The 24290-nt window shown below is 36.1% G+C and overlaps 1 protein-coding gene across 1 annotated transcript; it reads left to right on the top strand.

The window, feature by feature from the left end:
* The first annotated feature begins 71 nt into the window (after positions 1-71).
* Positions 72-22467, top strand: LOC133869953 (uncharacterized). Its single transcript, XM_062307053.1, has 19 exons — positions 72-438; positions 4371-4474; positions 8547-8633; positions 8716-8791; positions 8878-8952; positions 9138-9191; positions 10209-10268; positions 10696-10812; positions 12012-12106; positions 12207-12409; positions 14137-14234; positions 14505-14608; positions 14692-14857; positions 14993-15115; positions 15535-15617; positions 16547-16688; positions 18503-18532; positions 19849-19919; positions 21585-22467. Exons 1-19 carry the CDS (start codon positions 400-402, stop codon positions 22201-22203), a joined length of 2346 nt encoding a protein of 781 aa, XP_062163037.1. The 5' UTR covers positions 72-399; the 3' UTR covers positions 22204-22467.
* Positions 22468-24290: the final 1823 nt, after the last annotated feature.

Below are 24290 nucleotides of genomic sequence, written 5' to 3' on the forward strand. Positions count from 1 at the left end.
TATCATACAAACAAATATCTCATTTTTTATAAACGAATATATATATTTATTTCCTAGATGTGAAAACTAATGCTACCAAATAAATATTACCATAACATTTTCGGCCGTATACTCTTCTCCTCTCCCTATTCATTTTCTAAAGACTCGTCCCTCCCGCGATTGCTGGCGTTCTGGTTTCTCTCTCTATCTCTCTTTCTCCCAGCGTCTTGGATTCGATCCAATCCAATACCCAATTTGTTCTAATCCGCCTGCTTCAGATTCTAGGGTTTCGTTTCGGTCCGCAATCGGTGAATCCGCGATTGATTCGAAGATTGGCGAGGCGGCTGCGCTAGGGTTCCTGAGGCCCTTAGATCTGCGTTTCGTCCGGTGCGTGGAGGAGATTTCGCTGTAGAACACAAAATGTTTTGGCGTATGGCGGGCCTGTCCACTGCGTCTCCTGTGAGTTCTCCAATCGCGGTTTTGGGTTTTTGTTTCGTCGATTCAATATGTGTACGCAAAATGCATGTTATACTGAACGAGATTTTGGAAATTGTGTGGATTGTGTTAATTTGCGTTTGGTTTCTTATAGAATGTAGGATAAGACAAAGGAATTGGATTTGTGAATTTTAGTTTATTCGTTGTTTTGGACCCAGAAAACAATGCCCACTTCACAACTATTTAGTTGTCCGTTCCCTAATCTGAGAATTGAATGGTCATGGAAGATTAGATCAAAAGAACACCCCCCCCACCCTTTTTTTTTTGGTTCCCCTAACTCCCTATGTTTCCCCAGCACTTAATTAGGGATAATTGGGTCAGTTTTTTGTTAGAGTTTTACCTATCATTTTTTTTTTAATTTTTAATTTTTTTAATTTTTTAGAGTTTTGAACTGAATGATTATGTGTTTATAGTATTACTCTATTAGTTAGAAGTAAGTTGAATTGACGGTCTGGATGTAATGGACTGGATATATATTTTTTTTAAATAAGTAATTCAATATTAGTATAAAGCACAAAGGGGCGCAAGGCAAGTACAAAAGGAGTATACAAGAGAGACACCTATTTAGGGAGAAGAGGGAGAACTCAAATCCATAAATTCTAGAAAATTGAAAAATGAGAACTATTGATAGCAACCGTCCACCCATAAAGGGTTTTGAACAATGTTTCTTTTAAATCTACCACCGTTCTTTCACAATCTTCAAAATTTTGAGTTTTTGTCCAAATACACTGCATCACGCAAGGGGAGCCATCCTCCATACTTCTGAATTACGGTGCCTCCCAAACTGGCCTCTCTAACTAGCCAATAACTCCACCATCCGTTGGGGCATTACCCACTCTATACTAAAACGACAGAAAACCAATACCCACAAGTCTCTAGGTACTCTGTAGTAGAGCAGGAGATGATTGATAGATTTCTTGCTCTTATTGCACATGCAGCACTAGTCCATCACTATGATGAGTCTATTTCTTAGATTATCCAAGGTCAAGATCCTCCCTAACATTGCTGTCCCCAAACAAAGAAAGCCACTCTTGTAGGTGCTTTATTTCTCCAAATGCTCTTTCAAGGGGACCAGCAGGAGGCTAAGACCATGATAGAAAGATTTGACCTCAAATGTCCACCTTTGGAAAGGGGTCCAACAGACCCTATCCTCGCTATCTTGACTCAGCCTAATAGAGTACAAGAGATTGAAGAATGAAGTGACAAACTCCATCTCCCAATCATGTATGAATCTGATGAAAGTAATATTTCACTAATAGGTGTCATACGAAAATAGCATGTGGTTTGCCACCGAGGTTTCTTTAAATCGAGCAATACTGAACAACATTGGGAAATCTTCCTTCAAGGTTTGATATCCACACCATACATTGTGCCAAAACCGAATCTTAAACCTGTCTCTCACCTCAAATCTCACAAATCTAGAGAAATCCCCCCATTCCCTCCTAATTTTTTTTCACACCTCCACACGGCAGGACCTGTACACTGCATTGGAGCATAGTTTTGGGAGAAGAATATAAATCTAGGTGTAATTCATGTATTTTTAAATTTGAGGAGATTCTGACCTAGTTCTGCTTGGTAGACAAAGTGCTCTTTGCTATAATTAAAAGGGCTATAAATGGATGGGTTGTATAATGGCAAATTCCATGACACACTAGCACGGATACCATACAAAACCATTGGGACAGAAATTGTAATATGTCACTCTTGAAATTCTATGATACAGTGTGGTAGGAATACATTAATTAATTGATTAGTTTACATCCATTCAAATATTTTTGTTATAATGCCAATTTTTATTTAAAAGTGAATGAGAGGCACTAAAAGACATTAAATATTTAAAACAGTAAAATTAAATTAGAAGCTATTTATAACAAAAGGATGCATGACCCGTGGCCCCTTACCATGAACAATTTTAGGAAGCGGTATGTCATTGCGATTGATAGGTGTTGTATGTATAAGAGGAATGGGGAGTCCGTGGACCATCTCCTTCTCCATTGTGAGGTTGCTTGTGCCGTATGGATTGTATTTTTTAGTCACTTTGGGCTATAACTATCTTGAGTTATACCTAGCCATGTAGTTGACTTGTTCGCGGTGGACTGCTGGTAGTACTTGGAGTGTTGCTGTGTAGAATATGGTGCCTTCTTGCCTCTTGTGGTGTTTTTGGAGGGAAAATAATGATAAAAGTTGAGGACCTTGAGAGGACGTTAGAGGAGCTGGAGTCTTTTTCTTCTATACTCTTTATCTTTGGATAACTGCTTTTGTTTAACCTTTAGTGCTTAGTTATCATGATTTTCTTAATCTTTTTTTTCTCCTTCTAGTTAGATTGTTGTTTTCTCTTCCATACTTCCTGTGTACTTGGGTTCGCCTTACGCATTTAATGATATTTCAATTACTTATAAAAAAAAAAACCTTTCCAAAACATTGGATCCTGTATGTCACATTTAACCCCCTTTTCTATGTTTTTAAGAAAATTCAAAATTTACTCCTGAGCATATCCATGCCATACCCAAGTCCTATTTGAGTTGTTTCCTACCATATCTGGAATTTTTTTACCGTATGCGTCCTATATTATGCTTGTATGCCTATATTGGATACTTATCACATCTGGTTATAACGGTTCCTGTCCAGCATGCTTCCTAGTTGGGAATTGATACTTATATTTGTGACACAAAGAAATACAAAAGCAAAGAAAGAGAATTGTGGGTTGTGGCCCTATAACTGAAATTAAAGAATAGAACCATGATCTGGGTGGCTATTACATGTGGTGACGAGCTTTTAAAATCAGTGTCTTCCCTTGTATTTGCTTACTTGATGGATCAGCATTGAGTTTCTATATTTCTGATTTTGTTATGGATGAGTAGAGTTTTGCATGGGTTAGGATCTTATGAGGCCTTTTTAGGTTGATGTTCTTTGATGCATTTATTTTGCAAACAATATAGTGTTACTTGATGATATTTTAAGTTGGAACTACCAATGGGTACAATATGATGAAGGAGTCTTTGGTAAAGTAGGATAAGCTTATTCTGTTTGCAATTTTAGCCAAACTTGAAACGGTGATGACTTGGGCAGAACATTAATGCAACGAGACCTAGAGATAGCTTGATATGGGTAGGTCTAAAAATTGTGTGTTTGTGAGAGATACCACTAAGAGTTACATCTTCATTGCATTGGAATGGTAATCCTTAAGGTAAGGGGAGGCTGTGTAGGATTCTACCATGAAGTAGGGTGAATGAAGTGGTGTTGTGTGTCCAGAATTGTGTCATTGGATCCCTATAGGGTAGGTATCATCCCTTCACATGAGAATCTGCATCACCATGCTGATGTCAATTGGGCCTGTCATGGAGATAGCATATAAGCATTCCCCTGCATACGGATATAAGTTGGTGTTTTGGCCCCATGAGAACGAGACAATCCTGTATTGGTATTATTTTACGTACACCACTCTTCTTTTCAGTAGGTCAGCTAAATGATATGAGGTGTTTAAGTTTGTTCAGATTGTACCAAATGGATAGCTGTTAGGTGAACTGCCTGCTGCTTATGTGGCTTTACTTGTTATCAGGTGCTGCTTGTATGATCAATATGGAGGCAGTTTGTGCGTCAGATCATGTCAAATTCTATGTAAACCATGCTTATTAGGGTTGGCAATTTTGTGACATGAACTTCTGTTTGAACCTAGGAGCAGATTAGTGGGGATACCATTTGCTTTGCCTCTCTTGGAGGGCTGGATACCATTTGCTATACCATTTGCTTGTTGTGAATTTTCTGTTTAGAAATTTTACCTGGCCTTATATTATGTAACTGTTGCTAATTTTGAAGGTAAAATATATTGTAAATATATTGTTTGTGAATTTTTTGGTCAATTACAATTCTTTGTTCTTGATGTATGCTTATTGCAGGTGGAGACGATTTTGGATAAGGAAACTTTTATGTTGGAGGAGCTTCTTGATGAGGATGAGATTATTCAAGAATGCAAAGCTCTTAATGGGCGCCTTATCAATTTGTAATGCTCTTTCCATTTCTACAGTTTTTCTTATTAAATTAAATACAATAACATAGATTGCCAATCTTGGGGTATAAAAGAGGGAGGCTAAGCCCTCTCACTCTCGTATTAAATCCTGCTTATTGGACTCAAGGAAGTCGAGAAGCTAAACCAATTAGATTAAGATGGCCAGCTTGATCCAAGCAGAAGTCGCCCTCAAAACAATAGTATATGGCTTCTTCCTGGGGCATGCTGCCTTAAGGAGAGGTGCCCGCCTATTACAATTAGCTAAGAGAAGGTGAGCCGCAACTCAATATATCCAAAATTCATGCTTTCAGTATGAGCTGGACTGAGACTACCAATGCTTTCAAGCTGTTTTGTCTGTCGATGAGTCGGGGCTTAAGGTTAATTTGGCAAAATCCAGCATTATTCCAGTGGGAAATGTCGATAATGTGGGTAGGTTAGCCGACATTTTAGAGTGTGAAGTTGCTTATTTGCCTGTGAAGTATTTGGGTCTTCCATTGGGGGCTCCTTACAAGTCTACTCGTATTTGGGATGGTGTTATTGAGAAGGTTGAAAGACGGTTGGCTAGTTGGAAAAGGTTATACCTATCTAAGGGAGGGCGAGTGACCCTTATCAAGAGTACGCTTTCCAACTTACCTACGTACTATATGTCTCTGTTCCCTATTCCGGTGAGTGTTGCTTCTCGCATTGAGAAGTTGCAGCGCGATTTTCTGTGGGGTGGCATGGGTGAAGATTTTAAGTACCATCTGGTGAGTTGGGAGAAGGTTTGTACTCCAATTTCGTACGGGGGGCTTGGCATTAGGAAGCTGGTTCAGTTTAATCGCGCACTGTTAGGTAAATGGTTATGGCGATATGGTATGGAAAGGGATGCTTGGTGGAGAGTCGCGATGGACTCCAAGTATGGAAGTTTGTGGGGTGGGTGGTGCTCCAGAGAGGTTGCTGGGGCGTTTGGAGTAGGGTTGTGGAAGTTTATAAGGAAAGGTTGGGAGAACTTCTCCAAACTCCTTAGATTTGAGGTGGGGGATGGGAGTAGGATCAGATTTTGGCATGACTTGTGGTGTGGAGATTCGATTCTGAAAGAAGTGTTCCCTGATCTCTTTGGCATTGCTCGGGTGAAGGATGCGTCAGTGGCGGATAATTTGGAGAATTTGGGCGGGTCCGTTCAATGGAACGTGAGTTTTTTTAGAGAGGCTCATGATTGGGAAGTAGATGTTTTTGCCTCTTTCTTCCAGTGGCTGGGCTCTACCAAGGTAAATATGGAGAGGGCAGATTGTCTTATATGGGTCCCATCCAAGAAAGGTGTGTTCAGGGTGAAGTCATTTTTTGGTTCTATGATGTGTGCTGGAGGTACTCGGTTCCCATGGAAGTGTGTGTGGCGGTCTCAGGCTCCCCCGAGGGCAGCTTTCTTCACTTGGTCTGCAGCTCTAGGCAGAATTTTGACCTTGGACAATCTTAGGAAGAGGAACTTAATTATTGTGAATAGATGCTGTCTTTGCAAGCGGGATGGGGAATCAGTGGACCATATTCTTCTGCATTGCGATCTGGCCTCAGCTCTATGGAACAACATTTTTTCACGCTTTGGTATCGCGTGGGTCATGCCTAGAAGTGTGCTTGACTTAGTGGCTTGTTGGTGGAAGTCGGGGAGATCTGGGAGTGCTACTTCTTGGAAGATGGTGCCTATTTGCCTTTTTTGGTGTATTTGGAGAGAAAGAAATCTTAGGTGTTTTGAGAATTTAGAAAGCTCCCTAGAGGAGGTGTTAGAGTTGTTTCTCCATACTTTGTATGTTTGGTCGATGGCTTATTTGTACCCTCTATCTATCAGCTTTGCTGAATTCCTCACTTCTTTTTCGCTTTCTAGTTAGGTGTTTCCTGTTGTATACTTCTAGTGTACGTAGGGGCGCCTTACGCTTTCAATAAAACTATCATTACTTATCAAAAAAAAAATGCTCACTTTGTGTCATTGGGAGAAGGTTTTTCGCAGGACATTGTAAGATTGGACATTAGTTTTTAATATTTTGACTATGGGGAACTGGATTTATATTATATGTAATATGAGGCATTTCAACTATGATTTCCCTTTTGGCAACTGTTTTAAATTTCTGTAGCAGTAACTGTGAGAAATGAGTTATTATATACAATACATTCATAATACTGTTGCCAGTTCTAATACATTTTGGGAGCAGTTTGTTCTTTTTAGTGTGGATAATCAAACATGAAACACCAAATTGAGTATAGGATAAGAAGTTGAAATTTCATCGGTGGTCCAAACAGTGCATATAGCATAATATTCACTTTGGTGCTTATACCATAGGATTTTAAAAAACTTTCTTGTGACTTATAAACCAACAGGAAAAAAAAGCAGAAATGTGACCAGAAATGTAAGCTTAGTACAGGGGGATTAATTTGAAGAACATTGGTGAATCGTAACATGAAACTTGAGAATGGAGCACAATTCAAGGAAAAGCTTTCCTTTCTTCATATAATCATTATTTGCCGTGATGGTTTGAATTAATAGTTGTACCTATATTAGAAAAAAAATAATAGTTTGTCAAGTGGAAGAAGATAATCATTTTGTCAAGTTTGTGTGTTTCAAGAAAATATTCCAAACCAATTAGGTATACAAATGTTTTAATAAATTCATTGTAATGTTGATTTCCTTTCTGTGAGAAGCATAACTTATACCCTTGGCAAACTGTGCTGTTGCATTTTGCACCATGGCCAGACTTTTCTCTGTCATGGTTAAAGCTGTTGGAGGGCTGTGCCATCACTTGATCACATATTTTATCTATAGCTTATTTTCATTTGAAATTCCTGTCAAACTTAGTCATGATTAACATGAGAGATGATGGATACGTGGTTAGATATTAGGGTGAGAGAAGACGGTGGGAAATTATGCTTTCTATCATCATGATTCTGTTTTTGGTTGCAATTTTTTCATTTAGTACTAGTGCTAAAATAATTTTGCTGTTTCCTTTAAAGAGGAGTCCAGTTAGTCATTTTCATCTATTGATTATACTGATGATCCCTTATGCATGCACAACTAGTAAACATAACTTAAGTGGATCTTGTTTATTAACCAATTGGATATGGATTGATATCCTGAAAGCCAAACCTTTATTGCTATATTTATTCTCCCTTCAGTTCTAAAAAATAATGAATGATGCTACTTATAAAAAATTCTAAGCATTTTTCCTGTGGCCGCATTCCTTCCTATAACCAAATGTCATGTCAAAGTTTGAATACCTGTACTTCGATTATATTTTTGTTAATTGCTACATCTTTTTTTTTTTTTGGTTTGGTTGTGCAAGTGTAAACCTTTTAAGTTTCATCTGGTTGTTATAATGTTGATTTCATTTTTATTTTTTTGATAAATAACAGCAAAATTCATTAAAAAGCGCAAAGACACAACCCAAGTATACAGGAGAGAAGCCTAACTAGAATCAGAATGTTGTTTTTAATGTCACCACTACCTTGTAGAGTGGGCAAGAAGATTAGTTTAATTTTACATGCTTTTTTGTCCTTTTCTTTTTTGGAAGTATGGTTCAATGGCTACATATTTGGCCCAGTGTTGGGGTTGCAATATGACACTGCCTTTTAGTAAATGAATATTGGATGCGTGCTTAGTTTTCTGTGTCTAGGATACAATTGTGGATGTCTCCTTAGATAAATGCATTGCTAATCCTTCGATTTGAACTAAATATGTTAAATGAATTACTGGATACCTAATGCTTCAATTATTTTGAATCGGATACGGTATAAGTGTTTGCCATTGTTGTATATATGAATGGAAATCAACTACAAAAGTAAATAGTTACATTTTCTTTGCTGTTCAACTCTATAATGCACACCCCCCCCCCCCCCCCCCCCCCCGCCGCACCCTCCAATTTTTTTTTTCAACTTTAATTTTTAAGTGAGTGAGGTTGAATAACTATTTGGTTTAAATTTCACTAATAATTCTCTCCAATCTTTTGAATAGTTTTAATGGTGATTCGATCTTTAATTTCCTTGGGAACTGAATTTTTTTTCTTTTGGCATTATTGGATGTGTTTTCACTGTCTTTTTCTTGCAGTTTGCGAGAAAAAGTTCAGGTTGAACAGCTTATTCGATATATTGTGGAAGAAGTTCATGAGGATGCTGAAAAGAGGCGAGCTTTCAAGTAGGTTCCTTTTGTTACCCAGATACTTCTGTAAACCTGGATGTATCTTTTAATTGATATTCTCAAATTATTGCGTTCGCAGGTTTCCTTTTATTGCCTGCGAGATTTTTACTTGTGAAGTTGATATAATACTTAAAACATTGGTCGAGGATGAGGAGGTAAGAAATTTTAATTATTCAACCTGTTGCTGTCTTTGGAATCTTACTTCTATAACTGATTTCTTTTGGTCATTGCTTGCTGGCAGTTGATGAACTTGTTATTTTCCTTTTTGGAACCCGAACACCCCCATAGCACACTATTGGCTGGATACTTTAGCAAGGTAGTTCTTTGTTGAACTTCTAGAATCTGGTTGATTTTATACTTGGTAGGATGGTTCTTTTGTCGATATGAACTTGTAGCATTATACATTCGATTTGAGCTCCTCCTTTTACTTCTTTTTATGTTAAATGAAATTATCAATAACATATTACATGGGGCCATCTGTGACTTAATTCTTGTTGCTAGGTTGTCATATGCCTGTTGTTGCGGAAGACAGTTCCTTTTATGCGTTATGTTCAAGTAAGTCTATTGTTTCTTCTCATTTGATTGACATATTCTCCCTGGTTATGTACTTATCAAAAAAAAAAAAATTCTCCCTGGTTATGCTTTAAACTCTGGATGATTGTTGTGACCTGGTGAGTGCTTTTCATAAATGTATATATTCATCATTTTTGCACTTCGATAAGAATACTAATTAAAAAAATTTAGCATAGAATTTTATGGTAACATACAAGATGTAATTTCAACTTCCAAGAAAGGCCACATGGTAGCATACAAAATTTCTTAAGGGTAGCCCTGGTCTTTTAAGCTACTGATAAAGGTGTTGTTTTCAGTAGTTTCTACTGTAGAGTCAATGTTAATGCACCTCTGTTTGTGTTTGCTCCCCTTATGTTAATTAACTGTAGCCCTATTCCATATTTGCTTTTGCATTAGAGGTTAAGGGGGTAGTTGATTGATTCAACCTGCAAGTGGAGCTGTTCGTCTCTCCTATCTCCTGTCAACCTACTGTGTTGAAATAAAATGAAAAACAGTTTTCTGTGTCTCACTGACTTTGAAGGAAGTTTTATGATCATCTGGACCCTCCCCCTCTCCTTTCTACTTTTTTGTCCTTAAAATGTGATGATCTATATTTATGGGGTTGAGCTTGTATGAAATTCATAAATGTAAAGTTCTTAAACTGGCGTAGTGATCAGGAAAAAATAACTTAAAGACAATCATGTGAGGTGTATTTTTGGTCATTTTCATAGTAGCAGAAAATGGAGGAAAATTAGATCGTACGAGGTTAGTGACATCTGCCATTTGAACGTTTAATAGATTGATTTTTGGAACGTAAGATATCCAAAGATAGCTTTTTGTTCATGTCAAATTGTACACCCGGGATAATGATTAATAATCATACTTCTTTATTCAGCTTTAGATAGCTTTTCTGAACTAATGGGTTTTTAATTGTGATAAGCTGCTGCACTGTTCATAAGTTGACCTCTTTCATACTTTCTTTCAATATTTAAATAACACTGGCCTCTTGTGTCCATCCAGGCTCACCAGGATATTGTCAAGAAGCTGGTTGACCTGATTGGAATAACGTCTATCATGGAGGTTAGTTGTCGATCACCTTTATATATTGCTTCTGGTATTGAACTCCTTACTTATGTGTTTATTCATATTAAATTGCAAGTATATGCTATCTGCAATCTGTGTGCATGCGTGTTCTTCTGGTCTATCAAGTATTACATGGATTTATATGCTTCTGATGTTAATTGTTTGTATGACTAGAATTAGTGTTTGCAGGTGTTTTGATGTTTGTATTTGGAGTTGGTTTTGCCTCTTCTCATCATTTTATGTTAAACAAGAGTTTTTGGCGTTTTGAACTTTTGACCCTGTCCACTACTAAAAGAAAATCCATCAGCTATTATAGTTTTAGTGTTCTTTTGATTGACTAGACTATATTTTTCAGAGTGATTTATACCTATCAAATTTTTCTTTTTCAGAGTGATTTATGAGAACATATTTCCTTGTTGAACAGGTTTTAATACGTCTGATTGGCGCTGATGAACATATGTATACGAACTATATGGAAGCAATGCAGTGGATAGAAGAGACAGATGTGCTAGAGATGATTGTGGACAAGTTTAGTTCTTCAGTAAGTAGTATTAATTGTATTGAACCTGTAGATGTTAGTGATTGTGTCTCGGTACTCGATTGATCTCTTTTTTCCTGGTTTTAATTCTGCTCTATATTGTACTGTTACTTTATACATCTTATTATGTATTCCTCTTTCTGTTCTCATTAGTTTTCTACACACTGATATCCTGCTTAGACATTTTGGTTTCTGGAGTAGCCTTTTTCGGATTTTCTTTGGACTAAACCCTTGGATAGCTCATCTCCAGCTCTATTTCAGCCTTTCTCTGTAGCGTACTTTTCTTGTTTTAAGAGGTTTGATGTCATAAACTTCTTATTTTGATAAACTTGTACATAGGAACCTTGGTGAAATAGGACTTTTTTTTTATTCATTAGCTACTAGGAATAGGACTATATTAGCAAGTGACAAAATTTAAGGATTAAACTAGCTAAGGACCGTAAAAGTCCATTAGCTGAGCAAGTCATATTTTAATAAAATATGACCCTTGGTCCCCAACTGTTGTTATCATTACTGAAATTACCACAATACCATCTTTAGAAACTTAAAGAAAAGAGAAATATAATATAATGTGATAAGCTTTGAGGTTTACCTAATAGGGATGGATACATGAAGTGTCCTTGCCTTGGAAGGGGTTCCTTGTCATAAAAAAAGGAAATTGTGGTAACTATCATGTACACTCCAAAAAGCCTTGACATCATGGGACTCGGCTTTATCTTTTGGTTTCCAAAGAGGAGATTTTCTGTCTAACCATGCTATTGCGCAGATGTGATACGGCATATCCGAAAATAGGATTTTAATATGTCATGGATATGTCTATGTAGGATATGCTAGTTCTTAACAATTTGTTACACATGTTTACAAGCATGTGTACATGCACCTTTGAATTCTGCAAGCCTTATTGTCTCCAAATTTTGTTTGTTACTACCTGCTGATCAGTAATTACACTAACGTAAACGTGTTTAAGATGAAATCTTGTTCTTCTAAGGTGAATTGCTATCATCTATCTTTGCCCACAAATATGCATAACTGAGGTGGATAATCTGGTCGTTAGTTATTTGGTATCATGCCAGCATATTCTGCTGCTGTTATGCTGTATTGCGTGTCTTGGTCATAAGATCATCTGTGCGATGAGTCTGATCTATTGGTATATGAACTGTGGATTGATGTTAAAGATACATCTATGGACATGCTTTTTACAGGACTCGCCTGAAGTTCATGTTAATGCAGCAGAAACACTGTGTGCTATTACAAGATTTGCTCCATCTGGGCTTTCTGCTAAAATTTCCAGCCCAAGGTAGCATTTAATTTCTCTCATGTTGGGTAGAAATATGCGCATAATTATACTATGGCTCTTCAATTATTTGTCTAAAGTTTATTTGTTTTTATGTTTGCAGTTTTATAGGAAGATTATTTCGTCATGCTCTGGAAGATTCACGGCCGAAGTCTGTTCTGGTCAACTCATTGTCGGTATGCATATCTTTGTTAGACCCTAAGAGGCTAACCTTGGGAGTATATCATACATACAACCGCCAAATAGCTCAGGGATCTACAGTAACTGCTAATCCTGAGACAGTTGAAGGCATGTTGGAAAGCCTAAGTAAGGATTCCTCCCTTAATGTTAGTGTTTGAGTTTTTAGTTAATTTAACACTTTCCGTGTTCTGCCCTTTTTTTTTTCTTTCTTTTTTTTCTCTGTGGGAACTCTCACTTTCCAAACTTGCGAGTACCTTTTTCCTTAAATGTTCATCACCCATTTACTTTATTTCTCCTAAAAGTACTGCTTGAGTGAGGTTTTTAATTTCGCTTTCATGAGGATGGGAAATTGAGGAGGATGCGACTCCTAGAATCCTCTTTTTTGAGATCTCTCTTCGACTGGGCTGAAGTCTATGTTCCTAATTTATCCTATTTCAAATCTTGTAAATCTTGTCAACTTTTTAGATTTCAAACGCTTTTAAGGTGAGTTTCTCTCTTTAATTCTTTTTGTGTACAAGGGCATTGTCTTTTTCTCTTAATAAATTCTTATTCTTAAAAACATTTATTTTCTGAGAGTGCTGTATGATTGGACGTGCACTACTAACGGTATTCTTTCAACTTCTTTTTTTTTTTTTTTTGTAATTTTTTATTTTGATTGTATGAATTGATTGAAATTCTTTATAGGACTTTCTTGTATGCTTCTTGTGTTTAGATTGTCTCAATATTTCTATTACTTATCAGAAAAATAAAATAAGAGCAGGATAGATGAAGGGAAGAAGTACATCGAGAGTTTGTATGAGAATTCTGATTAAGTTGAAGGAAATTTTTATAGGACCATTAAAAGACCAGCTATGCTTTATGGTATGAGATTTTGGTTTAAAAAGAAGCAATATGGCTATAAAATGAGCGTAGTGATGTAAATATTAAGATGGGTAAGTAGGAATAATAGAAAACATTGGATAAGGAATGGATTCATCCAGTCAAAGGTTGGGTTTAACCATGTCCAACAGGAACTGGTAATGCACTGGTGAGAAGGTGTGATTTAATTCAAGTTGATGGAGAAGGAAGCCTAAGTAACATGGGTTTAAGTGGTGAAAATGTCTAGAATACCATGAGGTAACAAGATTATATTTTGCATAGGATAGAATGGCGGAAAACTATACGTGGCTGACCCTAATTAATTGACTAGGATTTACAAAGCCAATCACAATTTCAAAAAAAGAAGAAGAAAAGATTAAGGCTTGATTAATTTGTGTTTTCATTGCTGGGAAGTTAGCAGTATACTTGTGCTGCTGCCTTAAACTCAGAAATTTATAATCAAACTTAGGAACAAACCTAGAGTAGTTGGAGGCCCATGGCAGGAAATGTTGAGTTTTTTGTTGAGAAATTGTAGAATATGAATCTGACTATTAATTTAGATTCCATCAGAACAGTTTTGATATACCTGTGGAGTTATAAAGAATGTTTGTATGCTAGAACAATCAAGTTTTGGGCGGCAGTTTACTGGTTGGGGGGAACGGGAGAATGCACATAAGCCTAGGGCAATGGACCTGGCATGTGGGTTGACTAGTAAACTTTGCTTAACGATGCATATTGTCATCAATGTTTGTATTTTACTCGAATGTTCTATATGATGCCTTGGTTGGGTTCGTAAGTTTTGTATATTTTGGAGACCTGGGCATAATAATGTTGAACATAAAGGAATTAAAATATTAAGGGATTCAGGTGCAAGAAGCTATTTCTTTAATGTCTTCATGGTGAGTTGGGAGGGGAAATGTTGTCTTTTTAAACAGTTGTGTAAGTGCCTTTTTATCAAAAGACATAACAAATATTAATCAGATTTTATCCTGCAGGTGATTTACTCAAGCTTTTGAATATTTCAACTTTGGAGAATGTCCTGTTAACTACTTATGGCAAGTTACAACCGCCTCTTGGAAAACATCGCCTAAAGGTATTGTTTATATGAGTGTTTGAGATTCTTTTTGATTTATTATAAGCATTGAATATTTTGTTGTCTTTCCTCTTTTAACTATGGACTATTACTGATTTGTTATAATCTCTTCTTTGTTCCTTCAGCCTGATTTTTTATCATCATAATTTGTTTGTAGGTTTTTACTAACATATTAGCCAAACCCGTTTACGTATTTGCTTACATTCACAAATGCGGATTAGCCATATTTGCAACTTTCTGCTGATTATTGCTGATCATGGAATTTTTCAGATTGTGGAGTTTATCTCGGTTTTGGTGACAGTTGGCAGCGAAGCTGCTGAGAAGGAATTAATTCGCCTTGGAGCTGTACAAAGAATTTTAGACTTGTTCTTTGAGTAAGTTAAAAAATGAAAAACAAAATTTGTTATCTAGGAAGGGTGACAGGACTCGACCCTTATTCCTCTGTTTGCTTGTGAAGGTATCCCTACAATAACTTCCTGCATCATCACATAGAGAGCATACTACTGTCGTGTTTGGAGAGCAAGAATGTGCCTCTTATTGAACATCTTCTACATGAGTGTAATCTTGTTGGGAGAATTCTTGAAGCTGAAAATAATTACAAATTGGCAAATGATTCGAACAAGGTAGTGGTCCAGTCCTTTATAAATGATTAATAAGTCCATGTATTTTCTGTTCTTTTAAATATAAATATTTTGGATATGTTGCTGTAGATGTGGAAACAATATTTGACATTATATTTGTTCAATTCTTTTCTGCAGCCAACTGTCCCTGCTGAGGGTAGATCCCCACCAAGGATAGGGAATATTGGGCACTTAACACGTATATCTAACAAACTTGTTCAATTGGGGAATAGCAACAGTGAGATTCAGGCACATTTGCAGGTGTACTCTTATGTTTCCAATAGTTGTCTTTGTTGTTGTATTTATCCTACCAATTTGTGCCCTTTTCCTTTATACAAGTTTCGTTGTAACCTCATATTATTATCCATTTTCAGCATGATATGTCTCTTTGACCATTAAAATGTTTTATTAAATTCTGTAATTGTGGTTGTTCCAATTATGTTTGAGTGAGATCTATAGTTGAGATATAAGTTTTGATAGGTTTAGTATCAAAAGTATTTGACAGTAATTATCTTTTCTTCTTTTGGTTCTATTGTACACGTCCACTTTTTACTTCATTTAGTTATTTTTTTTGTGGGTTAGTTGCCAAAAAGTAACATGTAAGTGATGCCGCAAAATTTTATCCCCTCTATCGTTTTCATCTTTGAAAGTCATTTTTAGAGTGGTTTTTCTTTTGACAGGAAAATAGTGAATGGACTGATTGGCATACAAATGTTCTATCAACACGGAATGCTGTGGAAAATGTGTATCAGTGGGCCTGTGGGTATGTTTTCTTCATTTTAAACGTGTTGCATTCGCAGTTTAAAGTACTTTCAATAAGGCATAAGTAAATGAAACTAAAATTTTCTTTCGTGGTTATAATTATTCCATGCATGGTCCAAACTGGCAAGATTCATCTTCTAAAAAATTTTTCTTTTGTGGTTATAATTATTCCATGCATGGTCCAAACTGGCAAGATTTATCTTCTAAAAAATCACTATTGCTCCCCATCTTACCATCCAAACTGTAGTATGTATGTATATTTGTATGTGCCAATGAGTTTTAGCTCAAATGGAATGCCTGTAAGGGCAGGTTGGAGGGTGAGATCTTGGAGGCAAGACGCAAGATCCACTGGATGCATGTTTAGTCTATCTGTAGAAAATAACATGTTTGTATGTGTGTGGTGCCTTTTCCCATTATGCATCATCACTCGGTTAGTATATGTATGGAGCTGAACTGAATGAAGAAGTTATGAAATATCATAATGACAATGTTGTATCCGATCTAGTTTGTTGCTTTGACATACAAACGACAATGGTATGTCAGAACCACTATGCTTGCAATAGGCTATGTATTTGTTTTATTTTGACTGTGTTGACAATTTTAGACTTTTAGTAAATAGTTTTTTGGTTATTAAATATAGTTTACTTGTTTTATTGCTCACAATTTGGGCTGTTGTGAGGCAGTACTGCTTTACTGGCAAGTAGGGCTGTCAGTATGAGGTAAGCCAGGCATGAGTAAGAGCCACAAATAACCAATTTAACTGTAAATCTTTCATGCTTATCCTATCAACCCTTGAGGCTCCGGAGATAAATACAATTGAGAAATTGAGCTGGCCATGACCATATCTCTTTTAATTTACGGGATCGCATTTTACTGTCTCATTTTTTTTCGCTCATATTTTCATCCTTAAAAATGATTCATTTTTTACAGGCGGCCAACTGCACTGCATGATCGGACTAGAGATAGTGATGATGATGATTACCAAGACAGAGACTATGATGTGGCAGCCCTAGCAAATAACTTAAGCCAGGCTTTTCGATATGGCATTTACAGTCATGATGAAATTGATGAGGTGCCTTCTAAAACTTTCACATATCACCTATTGAGTTCTTAGTAATCTTTGTAAATAAGAGACAAATATGTTAAGTGGATTTATGGAAGGGAGAACATGAAGTTTTTCTGATAATCATACTTAAAGAAAGGGGGAAGGGGTGTTATTTTACCGAACTGGCAGACCAAAGTCATGTTACCATACTGGCAAGGACTAAATCAAGTTATCAAGATAGGATGCCTGAGGCATGAGGCATAAGTCTAATAATATGAGCATACCTCAAGGCCCATCTCTTTAGCTTTAAAACTTTGATCTCCAGGAAAAGATTGGATAAAGTTTGAAAATTTTTATTATTATTATTTTTTTATGAATGATAAAGTTGTGTTTTTGGATAGTAAGGCGCCGAATGATTCTGCAAGACTCATTGCATTTTAATCATGTTAGTAAGAATTTAACCCAAAAATGCTCCCCATACCCTTTGGGTGTTTTACCTCCTGATTTGACGTTGGATTTGGCCTTAGATTGGGAGTTGAGTAGTGATGAGGATATGGATCCATCCTTGGCGATGTCTTAACTTCCATCGGGTAGTTAAGACAGCACGTCCAAAGACCAAATGTAGGAGGAAAGTTTTGAATTTGGTAAGCTCCATCAACTATGGTGATTCTAGCGCGTCCTCCTGACTTTGGAAAGGCAAGGTGCACATGGTGTAGGGTTGGGGTCTTCCGAAGGTTTTGGGTTTGAAGGCTTGGGTTTTTTAGGGTCGGGTTTTCTTTTTTGTTGTAGGCTGCTTTGGTAGTTCATGTATATACTTTCTGTATACTTAGGGGTACCTTATGCTTTTTTTATAAATTCGTTATTACTTATCAAAAAAAAAAATATAGATCCTTGCTTTAATTTATTTGTTTGTTGTGATGCTCCAGTTGGGAATTACTGATACGAACATTTTTGTATTTGAGCTGTTTCTTGTCTTCTCCTTATAGTATAGAAAAAGTCACTTTACTTCCTTTCCTAAGGCTATATATTGAACTTGATAATCTTGGCGAACCTGAAAACCCTGGCTTGCAGTCTTTTCTTAACTTGAATGGATTCTACTCTTCATGACTGGGCTTAAATGAGCCTCTTCTATTATGGGATGGGTACATTAATCTTTGTTCCTAGTTGCTCTACAATATTCAATGATTACAATGATGGTGTTATACTCCACTGTTTTTTTTCTGATGTGGAAATGCATTGAGTATTGTGCTTCCAAACTTTTGAACATGTTGCCTCACCTAAGAAAACTACTGCCGCCTGCTTTAGTCAACATTAAGTTGGTAATCTTAGAGAATGTGTTAAAACACGGATGTTATGGACCCATCATGATCTTTTGTCCTTTTACTGTTTTTATTTTTATTTTTGTGGTTTGATGAGTTCCACACCCTTGAGATACTTTCTTCTTGATTCTGTTTTACCACTCTAAATGCAAACGATTAAAAATTGACGCTTGTTTAGTCAACTAGGAAGTCAGTTTTTGCTTTAATTTTCTTTCTCCAGTGATCTCATGTTAGTGATTTGGTTGGAGTGTCATCTGATCTAACTTTATTCAACAATTAATCACTTGCTTTTGATTATGCAGTTTTTGTTTACTTCTATTCTCATATACTCATAGACAGGCCAGTTGCCCAACTAAGTGCTATTTCACAGTTATCTTAACATAGTTTTTCGAACTCAGTCCTGACTCCTGTTATTCATACTACTATAACCATCTCTACTGTGATTACTTCTGTGTTCAATTACTATTCATTTGTTAGATAAATGTTCATTTACTTATAGAACTTCTTGTTAATACTTTTCAGGCTCATGGCTCACTTGAACGAGACGATGAGGTATGGGATACATTATGAACTTATTGGTATGGGTGGGAGGTTGATCTTCTGAATACAATTAGCAGGGGTTAACTTTCTGAATCCATATAGCAATCCATGTGTATTCCGTTGAATATAAAGTGATGGTTATTCATGCTGGTTGTCTGTTGAATACTATGTTTTTTTCATTAGCCTAGTCCCTACTTTGGAAATGATCTTAGGTATAAAGGTGGCCTATGAGTATCTCCTGCTTCTTGGGTTTTCAGCCATGAAGTTTGATTTAGTCAGAAAAGTACAGTAAGAAAGCATTTTGCCTAAAATTAAAGTTTATGAGGCTTGAGATCACGCCTCATGCAGCGGAGGTCACTAGTTTGAATCTCCTTTACCCCTCCTCTTGGGGTAAAAAATTACTTTGTTTTAAAAAAAGTTGATACGGGAAGATAATCTTAGTAACTATGTATAATTTGATGGTTGTTCATGCTGGATTGTTCTGTTGAGTAGTATCTTTTTTTTTTTTTTTTTCACTAGCCTATCCTCTACTTTGGAAATGGTCTTAGGTTAGGTTTAAACAAGGGATCATCTTTTGGTGGCCAATAAGTATCTCCCGCTACTTGAATTATCAGCCATGAAGTTTGATGTAGTTAGAAAAGTACATGAAGAAAAGAATTTTAGCCTAAACATTGAGTAGGATATTACTATTTAAAAGTGATTTGCTAAACGCTTCCCCCCAGGGTGCTATTTACATTCATTTTTTAGCATTAAATGAATATAAGCAATGGATATGTTTTTTGTTTAACTTGGAAATTAGACAAAGTGATCCTATCTGAATTTGTGTCCCTGGGAGGAATCCAACAATTTTACCATCAATTCGTGTCATTTAAAAATTGATTTGGGCCATTTTATAAACATTTGTTTTGTGATGGGCCATACATGACTTATGTTTTTCTAGTCATAGACTAAGAATTTATATTGATTAAAGAAATATGTTGACAGTTGAGTTAGTTTGCTTACATTGCAGTTCAATATGGATATCATTATTGGTAATTCGACCCTTTAGGTGGTGATTCTCTCCAGTACCGAGTCATCAAAATAAATAGTGCTCGCCATCTTTATTCATTTTCTTTTTCCAAAGTGATCTACTATAATGATTGATATTTTAGAAGGAAAAAAAAAAACGGATAAGAGCTTGATGAATGGCTTGCATGGTTTTGATTATGTCTCACTTACATACATGTCATATATAACAATTGTTGTCATTTTCTGATAGCAGGGTGTTTTAGTAGAAAACAGAAACTTTTATGAATAATGGAGAAGTTTCTTACCTGGATACTTTGCAGGATGTCTACTTTGATGATGAATCTGCTGAAGTTGTCTTATCTTCTCTACGACTGGGAGATGACCAGGAAAGGTAGGGACAAGGTCTTCTTTAACCTTTTTTTCTGTCAATTCTTTAGTAAGACTCAGTTTGTGTTCTCGGTGGGAAGATGTTGTCTTTGTATTCTGTATTGTTGGATGGTTGTTTTTCACTTTTGGGGTGAGATGCTGATGGCTAGCAATTCATGCTTGTAGCCAGTGTTGTTAAAAGTTTAAGATGCACTTAATCATGAAGACCTTATGGAACCTAGAAGAGAAAAGGCTGAAGAAAAACAACAAAATTGGGATGGAGATGTATGGGACCAAGAAGAGAAAAGGCAGAAGAAAAAATTGAAAAAAAAAAAAGGGAAAATGTTTATTGTGTTCTTGGTCCAACACATGATGGTCAAAGAGCATAAAAGAAATTTTTGGCTATGTTTGTTAGTGTATTTGGATAAGTGTTTTTTTTTTTACTAGTGTTTTGATGTGACATAAAGGTGAAAAGTGTTTTTGGGTGGAGTCACAATTGAGAAAATGTTTTCTTTGCTCCTTATTTTGAGAAAACACAAACAGATGTTAAGCTAACTCCTTATATATATATATTATATAAAAAAAAAAATTTAAAGAGTGGCTGTGGCCACTTTTTTTTTTGTTTTTTGTTTTTAAATAATATGTTTTGTCAGAACATTCTTACAAGAAGGTGCAGAACGTTTTATAAGTGTTACGTTTTCTGTTGCCTGGTAATGTATTAGACAAAAGTGTATTTTTCAAACTGCACTTGGAGAATAAGTTAGCAAACATGGCCTTTGTTTTTATGTGAAGGGGTAGGGAGATGGAAAATAGACAACTGAGTATTTTAATAGGCAATAACAATGAAGTCAGTAGTACAGAACATTAGTCAGATCTATTTGGTTGCTGATCCAACAGTTATTTTTCATAAAATTTACATTTATGTAAAGAATGAAAAGGTGCGGCATTTTGTGCCCAGCACTTTAGAAAAAACTCTGTTTTTAATAGAATGTGATTTACTTTTAGTATTGAAAAGGTGCGGCATTTTGTGCCCGGCACTTTAGAAAAAACTCTGTTTTTAATAGAATGTGATTTACTTTTAGTATTGAAAAGGTGCTTTCCCTCTGGTTTACTCTGCATTTTAAGGATGCCTATATAGGAGCGGTTTTTACAACACTGATGTAGGCTAGAACTTACCTTTTATAGGCTTTTGTTTAATTTCATGAGGTCTTCACCAGCCCAAGTCTAATTAGGAAAGAGCAATTAGTTTTTTTGGAAAAACCAATGTGCACCTGCTAATTAGAATGACAGGAGTGCAGCGTGAATTTCAGCTTAAACCAGAAATGGCTAGGGGAGCTAGTTTTTGAATTTTCTGGAAGAAAATATGCGTGCTTGCTGTCTATTATGATTTTGGCTCACATGCTCGTTGAATAATGTAGTAGGTTAATGGTCATAAAGCCATTAGTAATCCATTTCGCTTTAATTCTCTTGGATGGCCCTGTAATAAACTTCTAAATATTTTGGTCGGCGTTAATTAGAGTTTTTACGGTGCTGCTTTCTTTGGTTTACTTACCAGAAAAAGATTAGTGCATTTTACTGAGCTATCATTTTTTTTATATTCTGTTTATAAACTATTTGTTCAGATTTTCTGTCCGTATACAATTCCAGTTACTTGACTAGTTGTTGTTGCATTTTGCCTTGGTATGTTCAGCGGCTCACTTTTTACAAATTCCAACTGGTTTGCATTTGAGGATGACAGAGTTGCCAATGAACGCTCAACTGGCTCACTGGCTTCTCCATCCCCTAATACTGAGGGGGGCGATGTTATTAATGGTGGCAGTGATGATAATGTTATTGTTGGTGAAGATGATGAGTTGGTTGACACTGCAACATCTTCACCAGAGGCTGAAGAAAAGTCAGAAGAAACTACAGATGTCTTGTCTAACAACTTAAAAGAAACTGGACACACTGAAACTGATAAACCACCTGAATGGGTTGAATGGAGGGAGACTTCAAAATCTGGTGACCCATCTGATGTTCTACCCAATGGTGAGATTCAAGTTGGATTAGAAGAAGTTAGCAAGCCAGATGCGGCCGAACCTTCATCATCCACTGATGGATTGGAAATGAATGATGAAACCGCTAGTGGACAATTGGTGGCATCAACAGATGAGAATCCGAGTTCCGATCCTTCCGTAGAGGCAGAATCAGGTAATGGGACTGAAAAGATAGACCCAACCACTTGTGAGGAAGTTGTGATGGCTGAAGGAACCAAAGGTGCTCCTGAGGCGGAAGATGACAAAAAAGGAGTTAATGAAACAGGGAACTAATGTAAATTATCAAGAACCTGTTTGATTTGGCTAACTCGATCATATGTTGCAACATTGATCAGGTGGGAAGGTGAATTCTAGAGATTGGGTAGGTTTCTGTAACTTTAGAGCCTTCTTCTGTACATCATGAATGGGGGGGCAGTGTTGTTAAATAGGCTGACGATTCTTGACCCCCACCCATGAAAAATTGCGTTCTCTCTCTCTCTCTCTCTCTCTCTCCCTCAACATTGAGAAAAATGGAAAAGGCAGGTTTTGATTTTCAAACTTTTTCTAGCAGGAAGTTGATACAGAAACTAAATGCCACGTACGTGTTGCATGGATTTTTAGCGCAAGTCACAAGAATCTGCATGCATATATTGTACTATTGCCCTTCCTCCAAGAATATCAAGCTTTTTGTTATTATTGGAAATGAATTCACATGAATTTGTCTTTGTTATCTTTAGCAGACAAGCGCTTTCTAATAATATTCTGGATTTTATGTTTCCAAAAGGGGTAGCTCAATCGGTTGGGGATTAAGCTTCATGAAGCGGAGGTCACTAGTTCGAATCTCTCATCCTCTTTTTGTGTGGACATGTCAAAAAAAAAAAAAAAAAATAATAATAATAATAATATTCAGGATTTCCGGTCTAGAATGTGCATGCATACAGGTTTTTTGGCTTGAGGGCAGCGCGTGGAGCACATATGCGGTGAGGAAGGGGTGGGAGGGCAAAGAAAGGGTTGAGTGGGTGGATGGCAACATATATCTGCCCTTCAAAACAAGGGAAAAGAGGAATAACAAAATAAAAGATAAAAAAATAGGGAGGGAAGGAGGTTCGAGGAGGGAGGGCAGAATTCTACAAAGAGAGTGGAAGAGGTTGAGGGAAAGCTTCTCTTTCTAAAAGAACTCTAAATATGATAACAAATCAACTTACATCTCTTCGCACATCAAGATTAAGCCTTGCCCTTTCCATGATGTTTGATAAATTATCTGCTGGAACTAAAGTGCCTGTGTTGCTTGAGATTTTTTGATTTTTAATTTTTGATTTTTGATTTTTTTTTTTTTTGTGACTTCGAAGAGACCAATTTTTTCGTATTAAATTTCAAGTTAAAATATTTTTTAGAGAAAATTACAATTTAGCTCCTCAAACTGCCAGTTGTTTTGCAAGTAGCCCATCGAACTACCAATGCTTGGACTTTGGCCCCTCAAACTTTCAAAAAGTTTCAAAAATGCGAATTTTGTCGAAATATGCCTGTAATATCCATGTCATGTGTTATTTTTGAATTAAAAAACCAAAATTAAATTTAAAAATAAAAAACTCAAAATTTTATTTTTTTATTTTTTTGGAAAGGAAGAAATTGGGTGTTAGGAGTGGCTGCCCTTGGGAAAGGGGGGTGGCATGTGAGCTACCTTCCGCATCTAAATAATGTTAAAAAAAATATAAAAACAAAAAACAAAAAGCTCTGAACTAATGGCTGATTGTAGAATAGTCTCTCGAATTTTCAAGTGTACTAATGTAATCCATCAAACTATTAAAGTGTCAAAAATGCTACTTTTGTCAAAATATTCATATAAATATTCACTTTGGTAGTTTAATGGGTCACATTAATGCACTTGAAAATTGATGAGCTATTTTAAAATCAGATGTTAGTTCATAAGGGCTTTTTTTTTTCCCAAAAGAAAAAGAAAATGGAAGTGAGCCACCCCCTTTGGCCGAATGGCAAAAAAAAAAAAAAAAAAAAGCGAAAAATTGAGGGGCTATTTTAAAATCTGATTTGTTTTTAAAAAAATTGCGAATACCAATAGAATTTGATTTGGAAAAACAATGCACCCAATCATCTCATACTATAATTTCACACTAATATAAAAATTCAAAGATGATTCATAATTTACAGCTTAACCGCAAAGGTGTGAGTGCATTTTTTTCTTTTAATTTCTATATATATTTTGTCATTTCAATTATTTTACATATTCATTTTTTTATTGTGAGAATGAAATATGATTAACACCATTTCATATGACCGTATTGATGTGGATTTTAAGAAAATTTCAAATAAAAAATGGTACATCTAGTAGAATAATACATAATATTAATAAGATATGATATACT

The sequence above is a fragment of the Alnus glutinosa genome, chromosome 5 (genome assembly GCF_958979055.1).
Source record: "Alnus glutinosa chromosome 5, dhAlnGlut1.1, whole genome shotgun sequence".
Lineage (NCBI taxonomy): Eukaryota > Viridiplantae > Streptophyta > Magnoliopsida > Fagales > Betulaceae > Alnus > Alnus glutinosa.